At 35.0% G+C, this 20,242-nt stretch overlaps 4 protein-coding genes across 4 annotated transcripts; all 4 read right to left on the reverse strand.

Annotated features, from left to right (window-relative positions):
* Positions 1–7,795: 7,795 nt before the first annotated feature.
* LOC118485067 (ATP-dependent DNA helicase pif1-like) lies at positions 7,796–8,677 on the reverse strand. The gene is made up of 2 exons (XM_035981304.1): positions 8,310–8,677; positions 7,796–8,246 (listed from the first exon to the last, which is right to left on the reverse strand). The coding sequence occupies exons 1-2, from the start codon at positions 8,675–8,677 to the stop codon at positions 7,796–7,798; spliced, it is 819 nt and encodes a 272-aa protein (XP_035837197.1).
* A 72-nt stretch (positions 8,678–8,749) lies between these two features.
* LOC118485068 (ATP-dependent DNA helicase PIF2-like) lies at positions 8,750–10,137 on the reverse strand. The gene is made up of 2 exons (XM_035981305.1): positions 9,546–10,137; positions 8,750–9,459 (listed from the first exon to the last, which is right to left on the reverse strand). The coding sequence occupies exons 1-2, from the start codon at positions 10,135–10,137 to the stop codon at positions 8,750–8,752; spliced, it is 1,302 nt and encodes a 433-aa protein (XP_035837198.1).
* A 25-nt stretch (positions 10,138–10,162) lies between these two features.
* Positions 10,163–10,708, reverse strand: LOC118485069. Its single transcript, XM_035981306.1, has one exon. It carries the CDS (start codon positions 10,706–10,708, stop codon positions 10,163–10,165), a length of 546 nt encoding a protein of 181 aa, XP_035837199.1.
* Positions 10,709–17,239: 6,531 nt separating this feature from the next.
* LOC110901008 (putative F-box protein At3g21120) lies at positions 17,240–18,295 on the reverse strand. Its single transcript, XM_022147863.1, has one exon. It carries the CDS (start codon positions 18,293–18,295, stop codon positions 17,240–17,242), a length of 1,056 nt encoding a protein of 351 aa, XP_022003555.1.
* Between the last annotated feature and the right edge of the window lie 1,947 nt (positions 18,296–20,242).

Raw genomic sequence — 20,242 nt, forward strand, 5'->3', positions numbered from 1 at the left:
ATAATGAACAATCATAGTCATTTCATGCTTACATCATACCCCGATCCGAGAAAGACGGATCGGGTAGGCTTTCGTCAATTGCATACATGACTTCCCATACCCGGTTCAACTAAAAGAACCGGATATGATGCATTATCTTTCATAACTTCTTCATTCCTTACAATCCGTTATGATGGACCTTACTTTTACTTTTGAAAAATCATAGAATTCAATTCCCATAATTGAAGCATAACAACACAATTTGATTGAAATTATAATGCATATAATATCATAATAGAAATAGGGTGTACACTAACGTACCTCGATCTTGTGAGTCTCCCGTCTTCTTAGTGTTTGAGCCTTCTTCTTTCACGCCTACATTAAACGCATTCATTCATTTAGCCCAACACTTTCATTCCATCGTTTACATAAATTTCTCATTTTCAAGTGACAAACATTATCACTAATTTTTAGAATTGCACACATTTATTCTCTTAAGCATTTCATCAAACACTTAGTGTGCATCATATTAGTAAAGCATAATGTACAAGCATTCAAAGTATGACTTCTACTAGTTCATCTTAGATATCATTGATAATCAATCTAGCTCATACAATTCTTTTATTCCACATCAATTTATCTAGCATTAGTATATTACAAGCAAGATCATATATCAAGATTACCCACATTTACTTCTACTTGATCATCCTTTCATGCTAATTCTTGATCAAGTGGGTTTATAAAATTTTCTTTCAATTAAACTAAAATCAAGCATGATTTCTACTCTAGGTAGTAACCCTAACATCCAATTTACACAAATCATACCACAAACTCATGATTGGGTTGAAACCCTTTTTCTACAATTCACCAAATCAAGAAATTCGACTTACCACTTCACTAGGTATGCTTAGTAGATCGAAAATTTAATACATGCAGCCGATTAACATTGAATTCCTTTGTTAATTGATGAGTTTTGCAAGAACAAGGGTAAACCCTTGTTTCTCCTGTTCTTGATCGATCCCAAATCACGCACAGAATGTGTGTTTTTGGGTTAAACATCATTAATCCCTTAGTTAATTACAATTTTCCATATTACCCCCTCAAGTTTGTTAAGTGTTTGGTTTTAAACACTTCCCATGATTTAACTTATCATTTTTCATAATTCAACATCTATATTAAATTTTATTCATTTTTCACTTATTCTCGTATTAAACATTTTTGGGGTGTTACACTTATACGCACTATATCAATGTCAAAACTAACATTTTAAATGGTTTTGACTTTAGGTAATGTTGGAAAAGCCCCGGATGAAGATCAAACTCATTGAAGAACCGAACACGACCAAGATACAAGCTTCCGCACATGGTTTCGTCGTCATTTAAAAACGACGAATTTATACATATTGTATTGTATTGTTTCAAACCCGAAATTATTTTAATTAAACCGTATTTTTTGATGTATATGTAATTATAATTACATGTTTATTTACGTAAATTTTACAATAATAGCAAGGGTGTTACAAGTTGGTATCAGAGCTCATGGTTAAAGAGTAAAGCGTGTTCGGTTCGAGGCTTGATCGCAAATCCGGTAAGTACCTGTATTTTAATGGTTTAGCATGTTAAAATGTTGTAAACAACAGATATGGTTATCGTGGAATACACGTTACACCAATAAAAACGATATAGAATAGATATAGTCAACGAAATTACACGCGTTGATGCGTATAGTAGAAAAGCCTTGTATTATAATACGGACATCCTTTAATGTTGAAATTACTAACTGTTGTATATGTTTTAATTGAAGGACACTCGCATATGAGGATAGCGAGAGTTGAACAAATTACGGATATGATAGAGGAATGGTCCGAAGAAGTATGACAAGAGGAGCATGCTCACCAAGGACTAAATCGCGTAACGACCGCGAACAAGGTTATTGGCAAGGAACGCCCGTCGGGGCAAACATTACCAGGTGCACGCTTTTAAATGTAAATGCACAAATAGCAATATGCAACAAACATGTAGGGAATGATTGTTGCATATGTAAATTAGAAACTTGGAAAACCGAATAGAAAATGTATTCGGGATATTGTTTCCAAGAGAAACAAATAGAGGCATTACTTGCATAGGGCGTGATGTGAAAACTATAAAAAGGTCATGTGTGTCATGTGTTAATCGCTTATTCTGGCCAAGTAAGTAGTGGCATATGATACCGTGAACTTCTTATAGCGGACACATTTATGTCCGATGTAGTAAGGGTGGGATGAATGAGACTAACTTAAATGGTACCCAAATGAATCAAATAAGTAAGATGTTTGATAGTAAACGTAAACGTAAGTCGGATGACGGAAGCGTATTACGTAAGAAAAACGAGCCCGAGAGAAGGGACAAGGATCAAGTAAAAAAAAATAGAGAAAATACAGACCGACTAATAGGAATGCTTAGGCATAGGGATAAAAGTTTAACTGTCACAAGTGATGAAATTCACACGGACAAGTCAAACGAATTGAATAAAGCATAAAGGACTTGATGGAATAAAAGCGATGAATCTCGCTAAGACAACCAAATAAATTAAAATAACGTTTAAAACCATAAAAGAATGGTTACCTGGAAATGATTACGGTAAAGATACCCGATGAATGGGTAGGATTTGGAAAGAATGCGTAAACCAAGAGACGGGAACGCGAGATAGAAAGTCAAAAGACTCGGAATATGAGTCATGACTAAAAGACAATGAGAATTTGCAAACAAAAATGTTAATAACTACGCTCAACTATTTTAAAGTTGAACGGGTCGAATAAAGAATGGAGTTTGATGTTCACAAGTGATGAAATTTCACACGAACAAGTCAAACGAGATAAATAAGGTATAAAAACTTGGTAGTGCAAGTAAGCGCAAACTGAATAATGGAAGCGCGAAACATTAATGAACCTACGTGATGGGTCATAAAGGAATATATATAGAAAAAACGCAAACTAGCGAAACAAAAATGTTAAAAAAAACACTAAGATAAAGAACCCAGGTAATGGGTCGTAAAGAAGTATAGGTAAGAACCGAGTAACGGTAAGTGTAGGGTAAACCGACGAGTAATTGACGTTAGAAGTCAAGAAGTCGGAAAGATAATTCGAAAGAAAACAATGTAGCCTTAGACTACGGTCAAGGTCAAACGAAATCCAAAAAGTAAAGGTGAATAATTCTAAACATAAAAAAGGGGTGCCTTAACGCCATATGTGTATATAAACACATACACATTTGAATAAAAACTCGAATAAAAGATGATCTACGGGATCATCATAACCTACGGGGTATTAATTAGTGTTAAGGTCTACGGGGCCAAAATGACCCACGGGTCATGAATTGAAGCAAAGGGATCATAAGGGACTCGCCTTAAAGAGGTGAAAGCTTAAGGAAATAGCCTATGAGGTTAAGTGAAGGAACCTACGGGTCAATAGTGTAAGGTGAGGGAACTTGTTACGAACCCCCGCGTAAAACGAAAACGGAAAAGAATAAATTATTAGTTGTCAATTTCCTTAATATGAGTAGTTGACGTAAGTTAAAGAGGAAAACGTTAAACTAAAATTCAGTTTTAGTAAGAAACAACGTTTTAATAAGTACGGGTATTATGAGAGAAATTAGAAAAAGGGTTAATATTAAAGGATTTTGGTCTTAACACTGATAGGTGTAAAAACGAAATGTTCGAAAAGAAGATTCTCGATAATGAAAGGTTATATAAACTTAAACATGACGTGACATGAAAGTCACTCGTTAAGCTTGAAATATAAAAGCGTAAACCACGAAATGGTAATGATACGCTAAAGACCACAAACGCAGGGAATGGGTAGGTATGTCTAGAAGCCATAAATTGTAAGTAGTAAGAAAGTATGATGCAAAACTAAACGGGTCGAATAAATAAAAAGGGGTACGGTCAAGGAAAAGTAATACGAAATATAACCAGTTTATAGTGCGAACGATGAAATGAGAATAATAAAAGTTTGTAAGCCTCGAGAAGGCAAAATGGATACACCCAAGCGAAGGGGTATAAGGTACGAAGTGACGGCGACTAATTAGTCTAGCCGGTAAAACTATTCAAAGTTAAGAAAGCGTCATAAAAAATACAAGCGCTTGTTAATATAACACAAGCGCGGGATAGACCTGTTAGAATACTAACGAGGCTAAGTGGTCAAGTGACAAGTCAGTCAATAAAGATAAAAGGGTTATAAGCTGTAAGTAACGGCCCGCGAGGCCTTACACATGAAAAACGTACACGTCAGTATACATGAAAATTTTTGACCAAAGATAAACGAATACCTTGAAAACGAAATTAGGTTCGTTTGATTAAACCAATGAACTACGTAAACAAGGTTTCGGGGACGAAACCTCTTTAAGGGAGTAGACTTGTAACATCCCGAAAACGGGTTGGAAATCAAACTCCGTTAATACTAAAAGACGGGTAAAGTACCGTTAGCAGTAAAAATAACCCGGTAGATATTTGGATTTAAACAAGAAATCCTAATAATTAAATACAAGCGAATCAAAGAATTAAGGAATTGAGTTTATAAGAGCCCGAGTTAACGGGACTTAAAATAAAACATGTTATAATTCCCAGAACCCACTAAATAACTAGGAATATTAACCTAGTTAGTCTAGTGTTTTAAAATAATGAGAGAACTTGATGTAGTAACCTTAATAAACCTGGGTAAAGTTGAGGGACTAAAATGGTTAAAATGAGAAAATGGGTTTTTACTAATTAAAACTAAAAACACCAAAATACACGCCTTTGTGTGTGTTCTGGTCGTACAAGACACAGGAGCCAAGAAGGGCTCTTAAGCTCAAACCCTATCAAGCTTAAAATCAAAAAAATTGAAGGGGTAAATCCAACCCAAATCAAAATCCAAGCACGAATTCGTGACCACCTCGATGAAGGGATCATAAGGTATGCCAAATTTCATTATCTAGTTTCATCTTGAATTCTTGGTGAACATATGAAATCGAAAAATTTGGCTTGCATGATTGAAGTTTGGATGAAATTAGGATGAAATCATGTCTAGGAGCAAACCCTAGCCAATAATTTGTTGAATTAGTGTTCATAGATATGAAGTTCATAACCATCCATTTATGTGTTAAGTGAGTTTTATGACAAGAAGATGAACACTTGAATTAGAGAGTTAAATTGATGAATATTGATGTTATGATACTAGTACTAGGTGTAGTTCATGAACACTAGACATGGAGGTTTGAATTTTGATGTTAATCTTGGTAAAAATAACTAGTTATGAACTAGTTGTAAATGTGTAAAAATGTATGCACATTAGGTGTTTGTTAAAATGCCTAAATGAAAACTAAAGTGTTGAAATTAGAGTAAAAATGTGTATTTGAATAACATGTCAAGTCATATGAAATATGAAACAAGAAGAGTTCTAATCATCGTGTTGATTTGAACTAATGTTATAAATCATGTGATCGAAAGTGGTTAACTTTAATAAGCTAAGTTAACTAATCATGAAGTCGAATAGTAGTTTCGACTTATGAAATAAGTGAGATGGAATAGTCGTGAATAATTATGACTAATCTAACCATCTTACAATTTACGACAATAGTTTGACGCGTAACAAGCTAGGTGAAAGCTTGGTGGAAGGAGCGGGTCAAACGGAGCAACTACGGAAAGAAAAACGTGGCGTGGATGCGAGGTAAGTGTAATTTACACACTTATGTAGGATACTCGTTCATTTTATACATTATAAACGTGATAACGATAATATTGGAAATATGGATTTTCGTTAAGATTACCTCGTAGTGTAATCTAATAATGAGGGAAAAAAAGAAAAGAGTACGGTAATAAAATCCGGGATGGGATGGATGTATGAATTGGAAATCAAAAACGATGTTTTTGATTAAATAGATAACGTTGGGCATATAGTCCAAACGGGTCGAATGGTGGTGATAACACCATTTGACAATATCGACTAATGTGGTTGTCAAGTCTTATGTTAACAGGACCGATTAGCAAATCGGATAATTGCGTCACCATTGATTGTGTGATATTGAAAATGAGGTATAAATCGGGTCTATTTGTTGACCCGGGCCAGGTACGCATTTATAGTCTTATAGTTAAAAGCGCAATGATTGGTCAAGTATTTAGTGAAAGTCCTTCATCGCAAGTTGAAGGACTAAAATTGGCTAAAAAGCCATTGATGGGTCAACCGGGCAAACGACCCTTAGAGGTTGTTTAAAAAACTTATATTCTGACCATGCAACCCTTGGGTGCGCATAAAAGTTGTAGGAATAAACTTTCTAGGGTTAAACGCCTTAAAGTGCATCTTGCCGTAAAGTGACATATCCGAGGTATAAAATTTGGAATAAGTATTTAAGTACGTTAAATCCACCACAATTATAATTATGGTGGAAAACTATTCAATATAAATGGGTGGACTCATGTTGCATACAAGGGAGGAGCGTAAATTAAGCTTAAAAATACATAAATACCCTTAATGGGTCAAAACAAGCATTTAAGCGTAAACGGGGTTTTATTATGTAAGAAACCCGTGATTTGAGATTAATATGATAGAAGATATTGAAATAATGAATTTCATGAGTTTAAAAGTCAAATAAACATGTTGGTGTGATAAAATCATGTACGGGTCAATATATGGTAAAAATGGTAGTAAGCCGAAGATTTAAAAGTCTGAAATTATGTTAATCCGGATGTCGGATTTTAACTCTATAAGATAGAGAAATAAATTACGGACGCGTAGGAAAAAGAATCACGTAAAACGGATAAGTAGAATGAAAGTTATGGCAATTTAAAGTTCGTATTTCGACTAAAGCCATAGCTGGGTAAATCTGCAGGTTTCAGCAACATTCCTGCTGGAAAAACGTTTCCCCCGCGCCACGCGGCAGGATCCTTTTGATCCCCTGCGACACGCGGAAGCCGTCGCGATACGCGACAGGTGATAGTGGGTTTTGCCGCGACTCGCGGCAGGACCAAGTTTGAAATTTTGTTATTTTTTTTATAATTAGATGCTCGAACTTGCTTATACGCACTATATCAATGTCAAAACTAACATTTTAAATGGTTTTGACTTTAGGTAATGTTGGAAAAGCCCCGGATGAAGATCAAGCTCATTGAAGAACCGAACACGACCAAGATACAAGCTTCCGCACATGGTTTCGTCGTCATTTAAAAACGACGAATTTGTACATATTGTATTGTATTGTTTCAAACCCGAAATTATTTTAATTAAACCGCATTTTTCGATGTATATGTAATTATAATTACATGTTTATTTACGTAAATTGTACAATAATAGCAAGGGTGTTACAGAAAGTAATTAGTCATTACTATATTAAGATAGTCAATTCCTTGAAAAAAGAATTATAAATGGAATTATATATATCATTATTTTTTATCAAATTAATTAATATAATATGAAGATTTAACAATTATAATAAAATAATAGAATATTCGTAAGGTAACTTGTGCTAATTGATGAATTTCCAAAATTAATTAAAAAAAAAACAGTTGACTTATTTCGGTTAAGTACCCGGGTGGCTAAACACCAAGTAAACACATAGAAATACTATACGTTTAAGCGTTAAACTGTTATTTCGAAACCATAATATTTTAAGATTGTTGACCAAACATCTAAGCGTTAAACAATGTAAGAGTCACAATGCGAGTACAATTTTGCACACGTATAGAAAGCCTAATTTTGCTTAATATACTTTAATGCGTAAATACTTCATTATAGGTTCCTTCGAATATAAACAAAAATGATAGAAAGTACGTGAAGTAAGATAAATAGATGATAAACATAAAAACCTCACAAGCCATTGAATATCTCTTTATATACAACATTCATTGTTTTATTTGTAGGCCTGCCTTCATTGTCAAGTATTAGTAACTTGATTCCATCTCGTCTTGTAACCCTGGATAAAGCTACGTACAATTGACCATGTGTGAAAACTGGTTGTCTTAAGTACAAACCAACCTTAGATAGCGACTGGCCCTGGCTTTTGTTAATCGTCATCGCAAAACATACCGTTATTGGAAATTGCCTCCTTTGAAATGCAAAAGGAATCTTTCTGTCCGAAGGTACCAAATTCATTCTAGGTATGAATGTTCGAGAACCAATATTTCCACCTGAAATTATCTCAGCTTCAATAACACGGCTGTAAAGTTTTGTTACCTTTAGCCTTGTACCGTTACACAAACCATTTCGTTGGTCAATACTTCGCAACAACATTACTGGAACACCAACTTTAAGCACTAACCTATGATTTGGTAAACCAGACACTTTAAGACCATTTAGCACGTCGGGTGAGTATATTTTTTGCTGATCAGCATTGCCATCTTCAGTAGGGCATAGACTGTCAGAACTAAGATACTCTTTTTCTTCACCTGGGAAAAGTGCCAACAATCTGTCGTTAATCTCGTGAACAACCTCATTCTTAGGCGCAAGTATAGCTCTGGTACTAAAGTAATTACGATCATTGTAGTTCTCCAAGATTGACGGATAGACAAAATCAATCAGGCTAGAAATTGGATCAGATATGCTGTCAATTAAAAGCTCAGGTGGTATTTCAATTATTGCTTCTCCATCATTGGAACCACCAACATTTCCCTCACCAACGTCCAACAACCATTTTGCAAAATTACTGATCTCTTCAACTTCAGATGATGGTCTTCCAATGGTTAACCTCATGTTTCTAGTTAACGTCAACAACTTACACTTCCTCCACAGATAAGACGAACATAATGAGGCACTCACAATTTCTTATCGTCCACCGTTTGGAACAACATGTAATATTTGCCTAAAATCACCACCAAATACAATAACCTTTCCTCCAAATACAACATCAGACCTGGATGAATTAGATATATTGAAAATGTCATGCATAGTTCTATCCAAAGCCTCAAATGCATGTTTATGAACCATAGGAGCTTCATCCCATATAATGAGTTTGGTATGTTGTAGTAATTTAGTTACATCATCGTCAGGTTTAATGTGACAAACGGAATCCTCATTAAGATTCAAAGGTATATGAAACCTAGAATGCTGCGCCGTTCTTCCTCCATCCAACAACAATGATGCAATTCCGCTAGATGTAACGTTTAATACGATCTCACCTTTTGACCTAATTGCAGCAGACAATGTTTTCCATAAAAATGTTTTACCAGTCCCGCCATAACCGTAAACAAAAAATACTCCTCCATTGTCTCCATCAACTGCGTTCATAATTTCTTCATATACTGAACGTTGTTCATCCGTTAACAAATTCACCTGACCTTGATAAACATTTTGTAAATCTGTTCTATCGTATGCAAGCTCTTCGTTAATCAATCGACAGCGAAAGTTATCTAAAGATGAAGTATCCGGGTAAGGCATTGATACAAATCTTCGAAGCGATGAATTATTTCGAGTTAAAAACTTCTCAATTTCGCATAAAACATAGTTCTTTAGTTGCTCATCAGGAATTGATAAACCTGTGAAAAATAAGAACCACATATAAATTTAATGGTAAATTTTTAATAACTGTAACAAAAACATAATATGAAATTTATAATTTTACCTGAAACACGATGATACTTTGAGAATCTGTACAGAAAATCATCTGTCATATACTTCCATGTGCTTTCCCAGACTACTTCAGGTCTAGATAAAGTGCTTGACAGTAACATGGTGGCGAATAAATTGCGAATATAACCTGCGCTACCTGATATACTTGCTTCTTTGATGGCCTCAATGTACTCCGAGTCGTCATCCAACAAACCAAGCGCATAGCAAGCATCTCTAAAAGTATCGTACACTCGACCATTAACTGTTTTAATATCATCAAACGATGTTGGTCCTTTAACTTTGTTAAGAAGAATTCTTAAATAGTATGCTTCACCGGTAGACAGAGAAACGGAATGAATTCTTCCAATTGTTTTTCCTTTTATTCTCGGAAACCATATACGCTGGTCAAGCTTCCACACATAAAAACGTGGAAACTGTACATATGTTAGTGTACGTGCAACAGGGTCGTTAGGATCTTGATTACGTTGCATCCAAGACAAAAACATTAATGAGTTCACAGATGGCTTGTTTAGCACCTGATTAATATCTTCATCAGGACCGAAACAAACTGTTTGTTGTCCAGGAAGATGGAAAGGCAACCTCATAACAGAAGGACTCCTATAGTTAACTTCATTCGAAAAAAATCCTCCAAGAGGCTTCACAAGCCGATATATACCTACAATCATAATACTCTTTAATTTCATCATTTTCTGCTTGCTCGTTTTCATTATTGCTCGGAACCACAGCAACTGTTGCTCTATCAGGACCTTTATTAATATATTTGAACAAATACTTTATTGACGTCGCTTGGTTGCACCATTCAACGTTTATATGCGCCTGATATCTTTTCAAAAGTTTTTTGTTGTAAGGTACAACACTTCTGTTGTCTAACTCAATTCTATTTTTTAAAACGAAGGAACCGTCATCTCTTCTTTTGTATAAGGGAAATCCGTTACAATCCAAGGTTGAGTGATCTTGAAATTTCTTGGGAAAACCTTTCGAACATTTTCTATCAACCATACATGGAGAACTCATTCTAGCGTTACCACATGGACCATGAATCATATGGTCTTTCACAAGCGTATATAGTTCCGGGTCTTGGTTTATATCAGGGATTTCTGCAGAAATAAACTGATCAACATGGTCTACAGTTGGAAGTTTGTAATCATTCTCCATGAATAAGCACATATGCGCATGAGGCAATCCTCGCTTCTGAAACTCAATAGTGTAAACAACTACATAAAAAGGTAAGAAATTGTTACTTATCATTGAGATCATGTTCAAAAAAGTAAATTTAATAACATACCAGCTGAAGCTTTTCCAAACAAATGACGGTCTTTCAAATCTTTACAAATTGCATCCAGCTTTATTTTAATGATTCGCGATAAAATATCAGGCTGTAACACCTCGAAAAATTTCGTCCAATAATGTCTTGACACGTGTCATAAGGTTCCGGTATGTGAAAATATACTTTAGAGGGACTAAAAGTGACAAACGGTGAAAACTATGGAACGTAAGGGTCCAAAGTGTCAACAATGGATAAATAGACTCTATGATAACCCTACATAATGTTTATAACCTTAAACGGATGGTTCATGGATCATACGGCGCGGAAATTGCACAAAAGTGAAGTATTTCAAACTATAGGGGCCAAAAGTGTCAACATGTTTAATTTATACCTCTGAGTGAACTTTTGGCAGACCCGAAGCTTTGAGAAGCTAAAATATACTCACTAGAATATGTGGTTAAAATTTCGTGAAGTTTCGTCAACGTATGAGAAAGTTATGGCCAAAACCGTACTTGAAGGACTAAAAGCGTCAACGTCGAATTTCAGGGCTTTTCGGTTGAGCGCAAAATTATCCGAGGACATTTCCATGTTGGTAAAAGTCCTAAGGTTCTTAGAAACCAAGTTTGGGGGTTTACGGGTCGAGAAAAGTAGCCGAAACATCGCGTACAAGCTCAGGGACTAAAGCTGTCAAAATGGAAACAAGTTTGGCTGATCAGGGGTCAGGCGACCCGCCTGGTCTGACCCAAGCGGGCCGCGTGGGGCTGCCAGCGACAGAAGTCGCGAATTTGGGTTATTTGGCTCCGAAATTGAGTTGTAACCAGCTGTATCTTGCCTCCAAAAGCTCCAATGAGATGCCATGCATGGCTACTACAACAGTAAGCTACTTCCAAAGCTCTGGATCCATCTTTAAATCAGATTACAAGACCAATTCTTGGACATTTGCAATTGTAACAAGGAGCTCTCAACTTGCAAGAACTTCACAAGACTTTCTGGAGCTAATCTGATCATCAAGGCCGATTCCTATTAGTAACTAAGCATCTATAGGACCCTTGTAAGCTCTCAATTCAATCTTTAATCTGTTTTTGCTTTGATTATTGTTAAAAGTCAAACTGTTAGTTCATAAGCTTTGACTTTCTGATTAAACGAATTTCAACCAGTCATTTCTCGAATTGAAACCTGATATATGTTGGTATTTATGTGGGAAACAAACCCTCTAAAGGGTACTATCTGAATCCCACTATATGCATGCTAATTGTCGAGTCAAACATGTTTCTAAAAAGTCAACAGAAGTGATTTTTGCAAAAATAAGCTTGAATGTTAATATATTAGACATGCAATCTGATTGATCATCATAAATAACTTGTAATACATATAAGAATGTGTTTTATCATCATCAACTCGACAATCTATAGTATAGACACGAATCGGAACCAAAAGTCTTGTAAAACGATTATTTCGTAGACTATCGATTCGGATTCGTACATGCATGTTCGAGATCTGTATTGGAAAGTATTTTTGACCATTTTTATTTTGGTAAAACTTTCTGGAATTTTTATTGTTTGAGTCTATGCTTAGCCGATTCGATTGCATGTTTCCGATTATGCTTAAAAGTTGACTATTTTGCCATTTTTGATATAAAACGTGATTTTTGGAAAAGTGAAAGGATAGAAATCTTTATTTCTAATATATAAACTTGCACCGAAAATTTCGGATCAGTTGGTGGTCCAGATTTTGAGTTATGGCCATTAGCGTAAAACTATGTTCTTAATTTACATAAACGGCCCTTTTCGCGTATAACCTATTTCTGGCCACGTTTTGATGCAAAACTTTTTACCAACTGATGTATTATAATATTCTGGGAATTTTGATGATTTTTAATTAATTTTTGGCTGAACGGATCCTAGATCGTCTAGTTATTTCGGGTTATGTCGGTTTAGACCGTTTAGGCCATAAGATGAGTTTTACACATTCTTTTGACCCGAAACCTTTTTCTACTGATTTTATAAGTTAAATAAATTATTTTAAGTATTCTGGAAATATAAAAATCTCAGATTTATTGTGAAAACCCGAAAACACCCTTAAATCGCATTTTTAGCATTTTAAGCGCATAGTAAGCGTTATACTCGTTTTAAACATATAAGACTTATACCTACTGATGTAATTTGCATATTTTCATATAATAACAGTAAGTATAAGTATATGAACTCAGATTTCCAGTTTTGGCATTTTTAGCCCCTGTGAAATTACTAAAATACCCCTACGGTGCATAGTTTGGTTTTAAATGATAAATTTGATATATGGGTCATACCCTACTGTTATAATATGTTAAATGAGGTATATTTACTGTATGAACAAGACCCGAAACTCAGATTTCTAATTTGACTCTTTTATAATCTTTTAAAAAGACCAAAATGCCCTTCTAAGGCATAAATTGAGTATAAAATTATTCCGGGCAATATAGAACATAACTTACTGATGTTATATCATATTTAAAGCATATTACCTCAGGAAACTTGCATTTGACTCTTTTGGCTACCCGTAACGCCCTTTTCGCGTTCGGTTCGGTTTACGTAACTAGTTTACGTAAATTGACCGAAACGGGTCAAACGTTATCATTTTTATCTCAAAATCCAGAATGTATTTAGTATACCCATATTATACAAGTATTTAAACTTGTCGGGTCTAAATCACATTCTATCCGGTCTTTCGCTTAATCGTGCGTAAACCGTATCATTCTTAAAACTAACCGGTCAAAGCTTAGGCTTAAATAAAAGACCCGTTAGGAATCTAATAGGTTGATTATAAACCTTTGTTCCAGATTAGGAGGCCCGGTAAAAGCTACCACACTTACCGTTTGTGTTACATACTTGCTCAGGTAAATACATTTTGACTTATTTTCCCTATACGGGCTTGGGGTACGGTATTTAAAATACCGCTTGATCGGGCGCACAAGTCCTGCTCCTTATGGGTGTACAGTCTTGAATAGCTTGTGCGACTTCGTTTAAACAGTCTTGTCTTACTTTAGGCTTTGGGGGGTTATTGACCGTGTCCCGGATATCCTTGGCATTATCTTACGAGATGGCCACGACCAGAGCACGGGGTGTAGGCGTACACTCGGCGTGTATAACTCTTTAATGTGGTGTGTCATTTAATTCTTAGCCCGGACAGCAGATCCCGGGCCACCAAAGATACGAGTGCATGTAAATCGTTCACAAGTTTATATTATATAATTATCCCAAGTTAATAAAAATATTTATGCCTTGTGCATTTAAATCAATTTTCAATCATTTTCAAAATGAGTCAGTCGATTTGTATTTACCAGTGTAAACTGACGTATTTTTCCCAAAAGGTTAAGTGCAGGTACTATACGAAAATAGGCTGGCTGTTTCCTAAGAGCGTCCACTATAGTCTCGCAAGCTCGGATGACAAATATCTGTTGAACAATATTTTATCTTATTTGTATTTGATCCGCCTGTGGATCCGTTTCAACTACTGTGATATTTATTATTGCAATTTATTTAAAAGTTGAAATGTATCTATTCTGCTTCCGCTGTGCATTATTATATTGTGTTGATTGTCTATGACGATGCCAACTACGTCACTGTACCCCACACCGGGCCCACCGGTGACACGTGGAAATCGGGGTGTGACACAGGCCTATCCTCCGGATTAAGATTTGTGTCCTTAAGAAACCTTTGAACCTCCGGCCACTTGGGATTGCAGGTAATGGTTATAAAAAAGTCGGGATAACCATACCATTTTCAAATGGCCATAGCGTCAAGATAGTTTTGCATCATATATCGTGACCCGCCTGTAAACGAAGATGGAAGGAAAATACGTTTTCCAACCTAAGACAAATCTTGTTGGTCGTTATATCTTAGTTTTCAGATATTCTCGTATGTATCAGACCTGAGATCATGTTGCTGAAATCTTATAAAGTTAAGTCGCTCGCTCTCAATCATCCTATAAGCATCAACCAAGAACTGTTGGAATAACCGTCGAGAATTTAGAATCAATGAAAACTGGTTACTACGATCTTGTACACGATACGCAAAAAACTCTCTCATTGTACAATTCGGACGTTTCTTGTTAGTAACATCAATGACACCCCTATGGGGTATGTCAATTGTGTAACCGTCGTCTCCATATGGGAACAAAATAGGATACTGAAGTGCAAGATAGGAAGGATGCAACTCACTTATTCTTTTTAATGACCTTGTTTGTGTCTCGACAACGATATCTCTATTCTCAAGAGCGTTATCAATATCTCCAACAATAAGAGCAGCAACCTCGGAGGAAGTAGGTAAGTTATATGTCCGACCATCTTGTTCTCTTTTCCCAATAAGGCGAAGCTTTAAAGTAGTATTAGGATTCTGTTGGAAGCAATCTCTAACCATCCTATAAATTTTCACAAGCACATTGTTGGCATCCAACATTGCTTTGATTTGTTGTATTAGCTTATTATCAGTTTCGTCTGAATAGATTGATGAGGAAGCATCGTCTGAAGACCTGTTTCATAAAATTGAAATAGTAAGTAAATATATACTTAAAATAAATGTTATTAAAAAAATTAGTTTATGCATGGTACCTAAAAACTGATTGCCTGTTTGCCAACTCATTTTCAGTATCGTATATGTATAACTGACAAAATTTAGGTTTCCCTCCGTTTTCTGGCACAAGACTACCAATAGAATGATAATTTTCACCACTAATTCTGTAGCAAAAAGGAGCATTACCAGTATTAACGGTCTGGTCAACCTTACCACCCATTGACGTAAACGCGAACATAGAATTGTAACGTCGAATGTTCTTCAAAAAGTGCCTGCTTTCATTGTCATTGGACATGAATAGACTTTTATAATAAGGTGTCGCAGATTTGTAATCAGGTAACACAACTTTGGCATAACCACAACATAACATATGACATATTTTGCCACCCTCTTTTCTTCCGCTTCCTTTCTCTGCATCCCATAACTTTGCATAACAAACTTCACAAGTAATAACTTGATCACCATGATCCAAATAATCTGTTAAAAGATAAAACATTAGAGTTATATATACAACATTCATTACAATAATAAGATATACATATTTAAGACTTGGTATTTTAACACTATGTAGCACTACTTATCACCAAACCTAACCTGTAGAAACACCTTTATAAGGATCTCGTTCTACGGTTTCCTCTGTGGTCAAGTCGATCATTGGAGATGAAATACGTGGTTTGGATACCAACTTACGTTTCCCAGATGATAGCCTTGGCAAATTACAGTTCAATGATGATGTGCGGGTGGTTGATGTGATGCCAATTGAAATATTAATTCGAAAACCATTTTCTCTCGTTGTCAGATTGCTGGTACTACAACTAATGTTACCTAGTACAATTGACAAAAAGCATACTCAAAATATCGATGCAAAACCATACAAACATAATAAAATATATAAACATTAAATTAATAAATTACTTACTTGTTACCATACTTGACGGACTTGGAGTAACATTATTAGCCACATCAGGAGTGGTTTCAAAATTGTGACAACCAATAACATTGACTATGTTATCCGATGTAACACCTATGGTAGTAGATCTTCTTTTGTCAATAATAGATCTAGGTAATCGCATGCTATCTCTATTCAAAATTGTGACAACCATTCGTTATGCTTGATAAAGGTCTTCTGCCTCGTCGAACTTTGAAGAGACATAAATAAAAAATGGAAGAATTAATAAACAATTCGAGCATAATAGTTAGCTAACTAAGTAGGCGTAAAATAATCGAAATGGACAATGAAAGAATTAGTGTTATACCGTTAACAATGTCGGTGGATGTGTTTCCATTTCGGTGAACTGCGCATAAAAAAACACACACACATATATATATATATATATATATATATATTCAAATAGTTGTTAAACTAATTATCATGTGCCCGCTAATTTTAAAGTTATTGTTTTTAGGATTGAGCAGGAAAAAAACTATAAAACTTTAAATAAGTTACCATCCTGAGTGTTTTCTTTATCAATGTCATTGTATACGGAGTCAATCTTTGGTCGTTTAGGCATTGCTGGGAATTTAAAAAAAAGTGTTACATTAAAGAGTTGGTATGTTGGATCACATGTTAAGTAATATTTAATCAATCAAGATTAATATATAAACTGTAACAAACCATTATGGTGGTAATTCTGTACATCGATCTACATTTTATACGGACTCATAAATCATAAAATTTATGTAAACGGATATAAACAAAAAGCAGTTGCACACCGTGTATATCAACAATAGAATGAATTCACATTAATGAACAAAAAATAATATGAAAAAAATAATAATTTCTAAAAACAAAATAAAACAAATAAATTATATAAATAAAGTGAGTACTTGGGAACAATAAAAACAGAACCAAAACAAATTATATAACTTCTAACTAAAAGGAGAAATAATAGTCTCTATAAATAACGCTCCATTAACTCCGTTAAATGTATCAACATCTTGTAAATAATGCAACTCTTCGCCCGTTAGTTTAACGGTAACCATATGTCCCCAATCACTCATTAAAATCCGTGTGTTGTACTCCATTATATGTGGTTGGTGCCGCCTACTTTGGAAAGAAACTATTTGAGAATGCTGAAAAGATAAAACCTTATGCCATACTTCACCTTCGAGTTTGAAGAGTTCAACAATAAGCTCTTCAGGTTGGGAAACAACAAACATGTGAATATTCCGGTTTAATGTGATAAGATGCCCTTGGCTAGGAATAAGATCTTTAGTCAAAGGAAAATTAATAAGTCTGAATGTTTCAGATAAAACATCAAAAGCAACTATAAACTTCTTTCCAATTACCCACCAAGATTGTGAAACAATGAAGTATACAGTCTTAGCGGATAGTGTTCCAACAGACCACGCATAAGAACTTGAACCAAAGTTAGTTGTATTGATGAATTCGACATCTCTCCATATACCAAAACGTCGAGAATAGACACTTGCAAATACATTATTGTATCGACGCTTGATGTGGAGTACTTTAAGGTCGTTAAATTGATCGTAGTAGATAGCGCCAGTATCATATTCGTGAGCGTATCCATGTATAGGGTAGTATTCAGATAAAATAGTATACCAATTAGTAGTTGGATTCCAAAGGATAAGTTTTCTAATACAGTAAACTAATAAAAGTCCGTCGAGAGAAGAAAGAAAACGTAATGACAGTGGTGGAGTCTCGAAAGGAAAAGATATACTTTTCGTTGAACCAAATTCAATCTTGCCACTGATTACATTATCAACATCTATTGACATATCATTCAAAGATATTAGCTTCTGATTTTTAGCTTTATTAAGGCATACACAATGCAAAATGGCAAACTGATTACTTGATAATTCTGCACACCATGCTTTACAAACACATTTAAATTGACAAATTGATTTTGCAGGGAGCCTAGACAAAACTTCCACGACTAAGGTGTCAAAATCAATAGCTTCCATGATCTGAACTACATCGGAAGGAAAAAAATATGAAATACAGAACAGTGATGATTTGTGTATATATCTATATATATAGTACTATAAAGATACATTATAATCACACCAATTAACTTAAGTGAGTGATACTATGCGAAAACAAATATTGTGAAAAAAAAACATACATGTTCAAATAAAATGTTAAATCATTAGAATAACAATAGATTAAAATACAAAGTGAACAAACTAACCGAGTTCAAAGGTTGAATCACCAGGAGCAAATTAGCAACGGAATAAAAGTGTTTTGATCAATTCTTATTGAATCAGCCAATAAGAAATGAAAAGGGTGATATAGAACTAAGAAATTGAAACAACTCTATATCAATATATAGATATAGAATATACAAAAAAATAGAAATATATTAATGTAATATGTTAGTTTTGGAAGTGATTAAATTGTAATATAGATTTCCATAAATAAATCTTCTTACCTTATATTCAATATTTTTTTAAGGAAAATGAGATTGATCACATCTTTCCAGTTAAATAACTAAATTGTATTGTGGAAATATGAAGATTGTAACTACCTACTAAAATAGACATATCAAACACTAACAACATTGAACCTATTACAAAATAAGTTATTGGTATCATTACAAAACATCTAAATAAACTAAACCATAGTTGATGTGCGTGAAGTGTGTTATATTTTTAATATATATTTTAAGCCCTTTTACACTTTTAGCCAAGTTTTAAATTTATAAAACACGATATTTACTAACACTAAACACACATATGGGCAAGTGCACCCATCGTGGACGTAGTATAGTGTTGGTAAGATACCGAGGTCGTCCAAGGACACAAGAGCTTTTAGTACCGGTTTATCCTCAACGTCTAATCAAATCAAAAAGTTAAAAAAAGATTTTTAAACTAGAAAAATAAAAACTAACTAAATGCTGAAAAATAAAAATAAAATAAAAACAGATAGACAAGATGAATGACTTGGATCCGACTCGTGTATTAGTATAACCTTTGATTATTTTCACACTTTTGCACTTGTTTAAGAGATTATCTTAGTTATTGTAGTAGGCCCCTCTTTTGAAGGCGACGTTACCTTCAACCCAGTAGTTTGAGTCAGCAAGGATACAATCCTAAAGGGTTGGATTATTGGAAGATAATGAATTAAGTTATTAATGCAAATTGTGGTAGGCCCCGCTTTTGGCGGTGACGTTACCCTCGGCTAAGTAGTCTGAGTCAGCAGGGATACAGTCCTAAATAGCCGGGTTATAGTATTAATAGTAGTTAACTTATGAGGGGGTCAAAGAGTTTGGATCTCCGCCATCCAATACCTATGGGCATTGAAGGAGATCCTACTAAATTTGACCCAGGTCCCTTGCAGGACCTCTAAACGCTGAACAAGGGCAAGACCCTTACCAAACCGTTCCCTTAACCCCCGACCAGGTAGCCAACATACCTCCATATAGACCGTGGAGATATGAATGGTGAAAATCTTTTATTTTATATAGACAGTAAAATAATGCCAAGACACCACGGACAAACGATAAGGAAAGACCACCTTCAACATAAGCAACTAGTTATTAAAGTCATTAATACAAAACCAAATAAAAAGTGCAAAAGATTAAAAATAAAAAGTATTATACTAAACACTTGTCTTCACCAAGTGATGTAAGAGACTTAGGCAAACATGGCCTTGATTGTCAAGAACTCTTACGATCAATCTTGGATCCCGAGACGACTCACACACTCTACAATGGACAATGGATGATGGTGGTGGATGATGGTGTTATGGTGGTGGTGGGTGGTGGATGAAGTATGAGAGAGGTGGTGTGCCAAGGGATGAGTTGGAATGAAACCAAGCACTCCTATTTATAGGCTGAACAGAGGGCTGGGCACGGCCCCGTGTCCGCTGGACATGGCCCCGTGCCCGTCTGACACTCTCTCTCTTCATTA

Source organism: Helianthus annuus, chromosome 12 (genome assembly GCF_002127325.2).
Source record: "Helianthus annuus cultivar XRQ/B chromosome 12, HanXRQr2.0-SUNRISE, whole genome shotgun sequence".
NCBI lineage: Eukaryota > Viridiplantae > Streptophyta > Magnoliopsida > Asterales > Asteraceae > Helianthus > Helianthus annuus.

Coding starts and splice junctions, on each gene's coding strand:
- LOC118485067 (XM_035981304.1), bottom strand. CDS start 8,677: ATGAGGTTAACCATTGGAAGACCATCATCTGAAGTTGAAGAGATCAGT. Junction 8,247..8,309: donor GAAGATGGCAATGCTGATCA/GCAAAAAATATA, acceptor ACCAAATCATAG/GTTAGTGCTTAAAGTTGGTG.
- LOC118485068 (XM_035981305.1), bottom strand. CDS start 10,137: ATGAGGTTGCCTTTCCATCTTCCTGGACAACAAACAGTTTGTTTCGGT. Junction 9,460..9,545: donor AAAGTATCATCGTGTTTCAG/GTAAAATTATAA, acceptor TATTTTTCACAG/GTTTATCAATTCCTGATGAG.
- LOC118485069 (XM_035981306.1), bottom strand. CDS start 10,708: ATGGAGAATGATTACAAACTTCCAACTGTAGACCATGTTGATCAGTTT.
- LOC110901008 (XM_022147863.1), bottom strand. CDS start 18,295: ATGGAAGCTATTGATTTTGACACCTTAGTCGTGGAAGTTTTGTCTAGG.